Source organism: Engraulis encrasicolus, chromosome 24 (genome assembly GCF_034702125.1).
Source record: "Engraulis encrasicolus isolate BLACKSEA-1 chromosome 24, IST_EnEncr_1.0, whole genome shotgun sequence".
NCBI lineage: Eukaryota > Metazoa > Chordata > Actinopteri > Clupeiformes > Engraulidae > Engraulis > Engraulis encrasicolus.
Genome location: NC_085880.1, coordinates 21,212,577 through 21,225,076, shown reverse-complemented (window position 1 = coordinate 21,225,076; position 12,500 = coordinate 21,212,577). Strand labels below are relative to the sequence as shown.

Genomic DNA, 12,500 nt, shown 5'->3' with positions numbered 1-12,500 from the left:
CCCAACACAGTGTAGTGCACCCCAACACAGTGTGTGAAAGGAATATTGTTGTGGTCAACTAGAATGGTTTTTGGAGTAAAAAGACCAGCACATTTTCTAACAACCAAACACATACGACTAACGTCAATTGTCTGGATGAATGAAAATATTGAGACACCACAAGGCCGTGCCACACACACCAGCACCCACCCACCCACTTACACACACACACACACACACACGTCCAACCCACCCACCCACACACACACACACACACACACACACACCCACACACCCACACCCACACCCACACACACGGACTCGAACCGTGGCCCCCAGCAGATAGACAACTTTTATTGCCATTAATAGGCAATAAGACTTTGTGCAATTAGGCTATTGATTAGGAACATTTACATCCGTCTCTCTAGTCTGTACTCTATGAATGTGTAGTATGGGGCTGTAAAATCCTGTCACGGAGTAATAGAATAATGGGTGTTGTTAGTGCAGCGTGCTACAGCTATGCAGCTATGCAGCATCTGCAGGTGACCCGGGTTCAAGTCCGGATCCCTACCCTGCAGTGCCCAGTCTCTCTTTCTCACACGCTTCCTGATGTCTCTTCACTGTCCTGTCAAAATTAAAGGCATAACCCCCCCCCCCCAAAAAAAGACAAACAAACAAACAAACAAACAAACAATCCCTGAACATACCACCTTCAACGCTCCTTTTTTCTCTTCCTCTGGATAAAAGGCATAGTCAGTTGGCCATTCTCAAAACAAAATACAATCTCGATATACAGTGTTTACCAGGCAGACTTATTTTTGCTTTCGCAGCAAATATAAGCCAGTCACACAAATAGAACTTCTTTAATAGAAGTTTCAAATCCTAAGTCGCAGCCAACAGCCTACTATACAGCATGACCTGCGAAGTCAGCACATCAGAATGCTGCGTGACTTGTTGTTAGTTACAAGCGGATTCCCAAAAAGTTGGGACACTTTGTAGTTTGTGAATAAAATCGAAATGCTGGCCATTTCAAAACATTCAATATGTTAATAAGGTAGAGCATTATGTGCAGACAACATATCAGTTGTTAAAGTCAAGCAGAATTATTGTTTTGAGGTAAATATGTCATCATTTGAAATTTGACCCATGCAACAAATCTCAAAAAAGTTGGGACAGGGCCAAAACATGTTGTAATAGTGGGATAATTCTAAAAATAACACAGGGAAGAATATTTTAAAAGGAACTATATTGACTGCCAGCATGAATGCACAAATAAAATACCATCACAGAGAGGCTGTGGCACTCAGTAGCGAAGATTTTGAGGGACTAATTACTTATCTATTACACAGAAAGATTGAATTATCAAAATTGCAGGCATATAAGGCCTATTTCCGCAATATAGAGCTCTGTGTAATCATTGCACGAGTTATGAGATCATGACATATTCGTCGACAACAAGCAAACTATGACACTTCAACAATGACAGCTCTCGGAAAAATGACCATAAACACAACACTTGATAAATGCACATGATGCAGACATTAAACAGTGTTGCATGCGACAAAGCTCATTCTAGATGGACCTAAGAGACATGTGAAACTGTCCTCTGATTACAGAATGGAAAATATTGCATCCTTTTTTAAAATCATGGAGTCATGCACCCTCCAGGTTATATAGACAATGAATACTTCAGCTTGATTTAGTGGTCAGTCTGAAATACAGCATATGATGGTAAGGGGGTGCAGAGGTGCCATGGTTATGGTCTTCTTACTCATGTAGAGCATTAAAATAAATGCTGAATAATATATACAGACTTTAAACAGCATACATAGCTACCAAGGCATTATGTATCGGAGCACCTCCTTTAGATATTGCCCCATAACCGCAGAAATACACCAGCGGCGATCTGAGCGAGTCGAGCGACGGAAGTAAAAATCTTTTCAACTTTCTATGACGCGGTTCGGCGACAAGCCGCGACAGCCAATGACTGTATAGAGGTCAGTGACCACAGCCAATGGGAATGCTTGAATGCTTTGCCTTCTGCCTGTACGGACATACTCTAGTCTCCTCAATCTCTCGTATCGCTTGCTGCTACACTCTGTCGCTTGAATCGCGTCGCCGCTGGTGTATCTCTGCGGTAATGGTGGCAAATTTCAATCTCTACTATGTTCCAACAGTGTGGTTCCATCATAAGAGTAAACAGGTCACAAAATAGTTTTCTTGCAGACAGGATATGCCACATATTAAGCATAACAAGAATGTAAACAAGTTGAAGAACACACCTATCAGTTGAGCTGCTGAAATCATGTCTCACACATCAAAATATCTAATTTTTGAATAAAATGATGCTATCAGTCAAAGTATTTAACTGTTCAGTCTCATCCCTTGAGTTTTGTTTAGTCTTATCCAATATAAAAAGCATTTTATTGGCCCTGTCCCAATTTTTTTTGGATTTGTTGCAAGGGTGAAATTTTAAATGGTGACATAATTATCTCAAAACAATAATTCTGCTTGACTTTAACAACTGATATGTTGTCTGTACATAATGCTCTACCTTATTAACATATTGAATGTTTTGAAAATGCCAGCATTTTGATTTTATTCACAAACTACAAAGTGTCCCAACTTTTTTGGAATCCGCTTTGTAGAAAAGAAATCTATTCAACTCAGAGACACATCAACACATGGTCAAGAGGGATACTGTCCAGGGGATTTCCAGTCTCGAGTGTCTTGATATAGGTTATAGTAGCCTACATGTGCATATACATGTGGAGTGTAGCGCTCTTCCTAAATCTCCGCTCGGTTGGCACGTGTTTATTGCTTGCTGTTGACTTTGCCCTACTTACAACTGCCCTTCATATCCTCTGCATGCACTTGGAGGGCATCGCCAGGGCCGCTGACAGCTTTGGCTGGGCCTGGGACAAAGACATCTGAAAGGGCCCCACTCCCAATACATACAATGTAATGAGGATCAAATTCTGTGGCCCATCTCTTCCTTCCTGGGCCCGGGACAAGACACCCCTTTGTCCCCCCACTGCCAGCTTCCCTGGGCATCGTCACAGCTGTGCCAAGGATGCTGAGGCTATATGCTAACGCTAGCCACATTCCAATCTTTTCTTTTTTGGTGTGCTCGCTCACCCACTCACTCGCGTGCGTTTGTGTGTAGTGGTGCTGCTCACATACTTGCCTCTGTTTTTTTTTTCTCAGGCTGACTGGTTTAAGCCAGCAGAAACTTAATCCATCTCTCTCGCGCTCGCTCTTCCCCTCTCTAACAAATACATACGCACATACACACGTGCACCCTCAACGCCCCCATCCCACACATTCACACACACACACACACTCTCTCTCTCTCTCTCTCTCTCTCTCTCTCTCTCTCTCTCTCTCTCTCTCTCTCACGCACTTACGCACGCATGCATGCACACGCACACGCACACGCACACACACACACACACACACACACACACACACACACACACACACAATGGTATCACATTCAAAGCATGGCTTTGCCACAGTAGGCTGTTCTGGGGATCTGCAGGATTAAGACTTGACCTGACCAAACGGCAAGTTGGCTTCATGGGTGAGGGGGGCAAGAGCTTCACTTAATTATGCTTTTATATTTACACACTGCACACCCTAAGTTGAGACGGGAGTCCACATTAAGACATCATATTGAATTGCCCTGCTGTCAACAGCCTGTAAGCTTATTATTAAGTTGCTAGTTAACTGTGATGGAAGCCTGTATCACCCATCTCATCTTCGTTAAACTTAAAGGTGCACTGTGTAATATTTTCAGTAGTTTCCGACCACCATTACATTCCATTATGTCAGGGAAAATTGCACTTTTCATACATGACAAGTGGGATCGTCTTCATTGTCCACCATTTTAAATGCAAAACTTACTGTACTTTGGTCATACGGGTAAACATTACTTACCGGTAATTACTTCATAAATATTCATGGCAATAGGCAGCACAGTTTCATTGAGCAGCATAGTTGAAATACCCACTCTGGCCACAATCCTACACAGTGGACCTTTAAGATTTCAAACTGTTTTTTTACCATTACACTGGAAATAAGAGACCGGAGCAGCAGAGATGTAATTCTTTTTTTCTTCCTTTTTATCAAACGTACAAGATAGGGACTGTTTCAATGGTAAAACCATATCAGAGTCCATTGAAAGAGTCCCTATGTTGTGGGGGTATTGCTGGAAATGAGTGGGAGAGAGAGAGATGGGGAAACAACCTGGGGTCGGAAGTCGAATCCAGGTCCAAGTCGCAACAGTGCGGTGCCTTAGCTGATTGAATCACTGCCGAGGCCGAGGGAGTTTTATTGCCGAGCCTAGGCCTACCTGTTCCCTGGATCCTAAAGTAAGGTTTCACAGTCATATCATACCTGTGCGAGCATATGGCATCAATTTGTACAATCCACAAAACGCTATATGTGTAAAACTTGTGTATGCACAGATAAAGTGTTTTGAATCTGGAACTGTAGGCAGATTCCTCATAATGTTGCCCTGACAAATCAAGAAAACACATACCCCGTCATCTGTAACCTACTGATAACGTCTTAAATGTCAAAGCTTGTTAATCCTTACAATGTACATGTATACAGGGCCGGATTAAGATGGCCTGGGGCCCCTAGGCTACAGGTTGCTGTGGGCCCCCCAGGAAGGTACATTTTGTGACAAATTTACATAGACAGTGTCATAATTACGAGTTAGGAATTAAGGATAGCATGTCTACCAACTGTACTCAACACAACAGCTACATTTTTCAATATTGCATCTTGTCACAAGTCTGCAATTTTTCACTTTTGGTCAATCAGGGCCCCCCTGGCAGGTGGGGGCCCCAAGGCATGCAGCCATATCTAGCCTGTGCATTAGCTGCATGTATACATAAGTGCTGCACATCTTGGTTGAAGCCTTGAAGACAGCAGAATTCCTGTATGAAGACAGAGACAGAGAAAGCTAATTGAAAGAAAGAGAAGAGGGCTGATTTTGTAATAATTATATTTTTTAATAATCATAACAGGGAGATGGTCTGAGTCTCGTACACAAAGAAATCATATCATCTATATACATTTCTACAAACAGGATAACACGCTATCTCCAAGACATATAGGACATTTAAAAATAGAATAATAAATTACTGTATTCTAAGCAGCATCTTCTGACTTTTGAAAAACATAGGACACACATACACCTTGATTATACACTCACACATTTTCAGTTTCTCTACGCGCGCAAGCACACACATGCATGCACACACACTTGCACACACACTTGCACACACACACACACACACACACACACACACACACACACACACACACACACACACACACACACACACACACACACACACACACACACAATCTGATGGGTACCGTACAAAAATACATATTTGTGATTCCGCACACAGGGACAAAAAAGTCTGTATTATTCCACATTGTTTTCTGTGGGAGGGAAACTGTGCTCATCCCTCCAAAGAATAACTCTTGACCTACTACTCAAAGACTCTTGGGAACAGAGTGGCAAGCTGTTGCACACACACACACACACACACACACACACACACACACACACACACACACACACACACACACACACACACACACACACACACACACACACACACACACACACACACACACACACACACACTTTGACAGATTATGGGGTTCTAATCAGAGTTGCATAAAGTAGAAGTAGAAGTAAAAGAAAGAAAAAAAAACATCCTCATTAGGTAGGCTACTTGTTAGTGGAGTAACACGTGTAACATCTATGGAGTATCATGTACTGGTGTTGTTAGCTACTTACAACATGAATCTACTGTATGTACTTCTACTTTTACTTTGAACACCTCTTGTTCTAATCTATAGTGAGCAGTTATGTATGTACTGCACATGACACCAGAATGAACGACTGTCCAAGGTTACAGTGATATAAACCCACCATAGACTCCTTGAAACGTTTGCTCTTTCACTGTATAAAGGTAGCCTACCACACTGTATTTGTATCGGCTTAATCTACGTATTGGACCATTTGATTACACTGAACCCCCAATTGAAAGGTCAAAACTGAATGCACTTGTGTATGTATGTATGTATGTATGTATGTATGTATGTATGTATGTATGTATGTATGTATGTATGTATGTATGTATGTGTATGTATGTATGTATGTATGTATGTAAATACAATATGTGAATACAATGTACGTAAATATCTTTGTGTGTCAGTATGTATGACTCATTGCATTTCTCTGTCTTGTTTTCACACTGTGCACAGTATCGTGTGTGCACAAGAGAGTGAGAAACACAACATGAGTCATACATGGCCGACCTCTCATTATAGAGCAACATGGCTGAGGCACATGTCATCTGCTGCCACACAGGACAGACTCCTTCATCTTGGCCATTTAGCACTAGACAGTCTGCCTGGCTGACTCAGGCCTGGAAGCCTCTGCAGTAGTGTTTCTCAACGGGGGTGGTACAGCCCCCCAGGGGGTGTTTGGGAGCTCTGGGGGGGTTGAGAAGGATACAGCTGAAATGGGGCGGTACTTTGTCGCCATTGGGGGGCATATGATTAGTCCATTTAATTTTTTAACAGTCAGGGGGGCGTTGTCAGTCTTATGATGAGGTCAGGGGGGCGTTGGGAGGCTTGTGATGATGCCAAGGGGGAGTTTGTTCGAAAAAGGTTGAGAACCACTGATCTACTACAGTATACACCACTGCCGCTGTGCCAGTGGAAACAGCTTGTTTGTTTGTTCTGTCTGTTTTCATTCCCAACTGAACTGGGTCAACGGCAAATCAGACTTCTCTTGAGTTCACTGACCCAGTATCAAGTACCGTATGCCTTTAAGGTTGTCTGGACCTCAAACCCATGGCCCTCAACTTGGACAAATTAATGTAGGGTCTAGGAATGTATCATACATGAGCAGGGGGGCTGTAAAAGTCTGTCTTTCACTTCCCTCTGTTGTGCAATAGGATATCACTACAACCAACAAGAGTAGTGAATAGGATAGTAAGAGTAGTCCATTGTGATGCACGGGCAACTCTCAGGACCGTCCATACGCAAGCCATTCAGATCATAACTAGATGTCACCGGCTGGTTGTGTGAATTACATTGGCTGCCGCTGGGGGCGCCTAGACTTCTAGTAATCCCCAACCAACTCGGCAACTTTAGATCTCTTAAGGAAGGCTTGATGAAGCTTGCCATCTCAGAGTTACACTGGTCACTGAAATATCTAAAGGAGTAAATGCCAGTGTCAAGCATGTATCCTTAAAAGTTGGCATTTTTGAACAGGTTCTGAAGGATGTAATATGACGTGGCACTAATGTAATGGTACAGTAGTACGGAAAGAAAAATACATTTCATAACATCATGTAGTCCTCAAGTCCTCCATGTCAATATCATTATATCATTGGTAGGCACATCTCATCGGCAATTGGACATTGTGGTGTCCATCAGACAGACTCTCTTTATATCAGCTTTCTGTCTGCCCATCACATATGACCTGGTGATGTCTATGACCATATACAGTATTTGGATCACTGTTAATATATTCTCATCATGTACCTTTAGCAGTGTGGGAATTATAAAACCACAACAGCTGTTGATCCATAAAAGAGCACATATCTAATACTAGTGCAATTCAAAATCCTGCAATCCGGTTAACACTGAATGCTATGCTGTGAAAAGATGCAGTTGAACCATCTCCAAGTCAGTGCCGATGAAAGGAGTTCTCAATGGATGAATACACTCAGACAGCAATGGAGGCAATCGTACCAATGCCTCCTTACACGGGTTCAGTTTCACATGAATAAAGACTGACATTGGCAATCACATTGGCAAACAAAATGAAAAAAAAAAACTCATTGGAAACCATAGAAAGAAAGCGGATGTGGCCAATGGATGATTAGGGAAAAAAAATCCTTCACACTCTAACGGCTAAATTGCCTTCAGGAATTTAGGAAACCAAACGCCATAAAAAACATGTAATGGAATATGCAGATAAGCATCAGACCAAATTTCCAGAGCATGTCTTCCTGAAAAATACTTCTCGCTCCGCTCTGTGTGCACTCTGTGAGAAAGTCATTTTTTGTGCAAGGCAGGTGCCATCAGCTTCAATTCTGCAAAAGGGGGCATCTGCTTCCCCTCCCGCCTCCCTCCCTGTGCCATCAGCACTAAATGGAAACCATCAGTTTCGCCTGCCGTCTCCCTCTTGCTCTGTCAGACAAACGCCCATCAGGGGCACCTCGCAGCCACTGCCAAAAACACCATTACTGATGCAACGGACTCAGAAATGCTTGATGAGAGAGAGAGAACAAGAAAAAATGAAGATAGAATGAGAGAAAGGGCAAGAGCACAACAGAGAGAGAGAGAGAGAGAGAGAGAAGCCAAAAGAGAAAAGACAGAATAAAAAGAAAGAGACCAGGGGTAGATGGGACAAGAGGTTATGGAGGATGGCTGAGAAATAAACTGTAGCCTTGTATTGTGTACATACAGTGTGATATATATGTGGAGTAGCAAAAGAGAACAGTGCTGCACAAACTTTTCCCACTTTTGCAATAAATCCAGAACGATCCAGAGCTTTGATGGGCAGCTCTTAACCTTCAATAAAGTAGAGAATGTGCGCACATCAGTGGCACAGGTGCTGGACAAAATAAAGTAACTGAAGTAAATGATAGAAGTCCGCAACACTTGTAATGCTCCCAGATTGTTTTATTTGCACGCCGTTTCGGACCTTCGTCCTTTTTCAAGTGCGTCGTGCAAATAAAACAATCTGGGAGCATCAACGGTGTTGCGGACTTCTATCATTTACTTCAGCTCTTCACCTTCTTCAGTGCCAGCTACCGGTAACTATGACTGAAAGTTTTAGTCCATGGCACTCTGAATCATGAGCCTTCTTATAATGTGTCCCTTCCAGTCACCGGGGGAAGTAGTGTGGCATGGGACTCAGGAACGACTTTCAAAGTAGTCAGAAAGCAAACGGGAATTCGAGGTCCTTCAGTGTGTTCACATTGTCTCCTTAGTGCTCATCGGTGTGTAGGCACACTCAAACTCCTGCAAGACAGGAAATCCAACACACAAACTGATAGTCCCTCAGATTTCCTATCAGACACATCATTCCAAGACTGTGGTGACAGCTACTGGTTTCCATGGCCTGTGGGTGGGTGTGCCATACAAATCAAGCCTAAAAGATTCTCATCCACCACTTTTGAAAAATAACACTCATGGAAATAATGACATGACATGCCAGGACCATTTTCCTCATCTCAGTCAGTTTGTTTATACCAGAGAGAGAGAGAGAGAGAGAGAGAGAGAGAGAGAGAGAGAGAGAGAGAGAGAGAGAGAGAGAGAGAGAGAGAGAGAGAGAGAGAGAGAGAGAGAGAGAGAGAGAAAGAGAGAGAGAGGCATTCTTTGTGGCAAACTGATAACATTGACCACAATCTCTGTTCCTGTTCTGGCGTTCTGGCTTCTTATAACGGAGCAGTCATGGTGGTCAGGTGAGGTGGCTGCTGGTCAAGAAATCGAACCGATGCAGTAACCATGCTCGTCTTCCATCCTCCAAAGTGACACAGCAATGTATCGCGCCCAAACACAATGAGAATTCTGAAGGTAATTCCAGCAGCTGTAGTTGGTCAGAAGCAGTTGGACTCACTTCAGCCAGAACAGATTCAGTCAACAGTATTCTCCTCCATCCTCCGCAGTGACTCAGGAGGTGTCCTCAGCAAAAACATTGCTCCATCATGGCGCCATCAGAACCACTGACAGCTTTGGACTGGGCCTGGGACAAAGTCGTCTGAAAGGCCCCGCCCTCTCAACACATACAGTGTAATGAAGACCCAATTCTGGAATCCCCACCTCTTTCTAGGCCCGGAACAACTGACCTGTTTTCCCCTGCCTGTTGGCTTCTCATGGCGGAACTGTCATGGCTGCTCCCTTGCTCACACGTGTTGTTGGCTTAAAAACAGTGGTTGAGTTTCGTTGAGTTGAGTTTCGTTGAGTTGAGTTTCGTTAAGTTTCGTTGAGTAGACTTTATTGATTGCTGTGTGTTTTGTGGTGTGTTGTGTGATAACAATGATAAACAGGCTTCACTGCCTGTCACCCTCTTCTTCATGGCTTCAGTCCCATCGTGTCTGTGACGTCGTGACGTGGCTGCCTTCCCTTAACCAAAGTCAATGCGTGGCCGATACTCCAAGACCATGGGATATGCCTTTTTGAAGAAGATTGAAAAAGAGAGAGAGAGAGAGCAATTTTTAATCGGTCCATGCTTTCTCTACTTTGACACCTTAAAAATCTCCTACACCTCGTTTGACACATACAGTGTTGATAGGAGAGCTTCACCAGATGCCTAATGTATGAACTGAAGTACCAATGTACATTTCAAAGTGTTTTCACTGAAAATCCCTTGTTCGTTTAGTCTAAAGATATGGACACAAGATTTATAATGGGTCAAGAAAACATTTGTTGTAATTTTCTGAAATTACTCACCTTAATTGTAAAATAGACAACCCTTACCAACTGAAATAACATAGTGAACACAGATAACATCTAGCCAGTTGACAGACTAATCCAAATACGCCTCAGAGGCTTGTTTACATTATTAATTCCTACTGTTGAAGCAGGAATGAATTCAATTATGTGAATAGAATAGTTGTCAACCATAAAGGGTGCATCATCAAAATGAAAGTCAACATACGGAATATGATTATCTATATCATTATTATACTTAATCAATATTAACAGTACACAACACAACAAAAATGCAGCTCAGGCGACAGCACGCCATCGTGACGTCTATGCTGGCTCGACCTATGACCTCTGTGGCATGGGCCACTCCCCCCCTTGCTCTCTGCGAGGTAATGTAAGGACAAGGGAAGAAAGGAATCACCGGAGCATCTTCAGATGTGGAAAATAACTTGTTTTATTGGGCAAGCGCCAAGACTAACGTTTCGACGTTCACACGTCTTCTTCAGAGTCAAACTTCAGAGTTGACTCTGAAGAAGACGTGTGAACGTCGAAACGTTAGTCTTGGCGCTTGCCCAATAAAACAAGTTACTTTCCACATCTGAAGATGCTCCGGTGACTCCTTTCTTCCCCTGCATTTACCAAGTCCTTTCCCGAGACGCACCAGATTGTGAAGTGCAGGAGCGCGGAGGATATCCCTCTTTGCTAAATGTAAGGACAAGGTCAGTGTGGTCGGTCAGTGGTGACACCACTTGTGGTAGTGACACCACTTGCGGTGGTGACACCACTTGCGGTGGTGACACCACTTGCGGTGGTGACACCATGGTCCAGCCATGGCTGTGGCTCTGTGCTCATTCTTCACCCTATGTGGCATGCACCTGACAGGGGTAAGGGGCAGTGGGGTAACAGGAGATATGAGTCATTCCAAGTGTGTGTGTGTGTGTGTGTGTGTGTGTGTGTGTGTGTGTGTGTGTGTGTGTCTGTGTGTGTGTGTGTGTCTGTGTGTGTGTGTGTGTATGCACGCGCGTACGTGCGTGCGTGTGTGTGTGTGTCTGTGTGTGTGTCCGTGTGTCTGTGTGTGTGTGTGTATGTGTGTGTGTGTGTGTGTGTGTGTGTGTGTGTGTGTGTGTGTGTGTGTGTGTGTGTGTGTGTGTGTGAAAGTGTGTGTGTGTGTGTCACGACAGAGATAGGGTCGAGGAGCAGACAGCAGCTGTTCACACTCTTCAGGAGGTCTCCTCATCTTCACCCGACACACACACACACACACACACACACACACACACACACACACACACACACACACACACACACACACACACACACACACACACACGCACACACACACACACACACACCGCACATCTCAAATAGGACATCTTTCACTACCTACTCCATCACCCTGTGTGTGTGTGTGTGCATGCTTTTGTGTGTGTGTGTGTGTGTGTGTGTGTGTGTGTGTGTGTGTGTGTGTGTGTGTGTGTGTGTGTGTGTGTGTGTGTGTGTGTGTGTGTCATTGGAGACTCACACTTTCTTCCTGTAATCTCCAGCGGGTACGGTAGATGAACTCCAAGGTGTGGTCCTTCCCCATGATCTCACCATTACACAGAACATCCAACTTGACACACAAACAGAAATAGACACAAACACATTAACACACAAATAGACACAACACAAAAAAACATACAAATGCACACAAACATACAAATGCATGCCAACACGCAAACATACAAGCCCAGAACCATGCAAGTATACAAACACACAAGCCCACAAATACAAAAACATACAAGGACCCACACAATCATACAGAGGCACACAAATACACAAACATATAAGCACATGAACACAGAAACATACAAGCACACAAAACACACAAACATGCGAGAACACAAAGACACAAATATACAGGCACACAAACACATAAGTACAAAAGGGACCAATCATGATTCAAGATTCAATTCCAACATCAATCTTATGTTCGGATAATTTCAAAGACATTTACGAAGTTCAAACACATATGGAAAGGCATCACTGTCTTTTAGCAA

The 12,500-nt window shown here is 43.4% G+C and overlaps 1 protein-coding gene across 1 annotated transcript in view; it reads right to left on the bottom strand.

The window, feature by feature from the left end:
- Positions 1–6,546: 6,546 nt before the first annotated feature.
- The window catches only part of pcgf5a (polycomb group ring finger 5a), a 14,651-nt gene continuing 8,697 nt past the window's right edge, over positions 6,547–12,500 (bottom strand). The window contains exons 8-9 of the mRNA XM_063191819.1: positions 11,984–12,073; positions 6,547–10,204 (exon numbers count right to left, since the gene is read on the bottom strand). Of these exons, the coding sequence (XP_063047889.1) occupies positions 10,157–10,204; positions 11,984–12,073 (138 nt within the window). The 3' untranslated portion in view covers positions 6,547–10,156. The remainder of the gene's footprint in view (positions 10,205–11,983; positions 12,074–12,500) is intronic.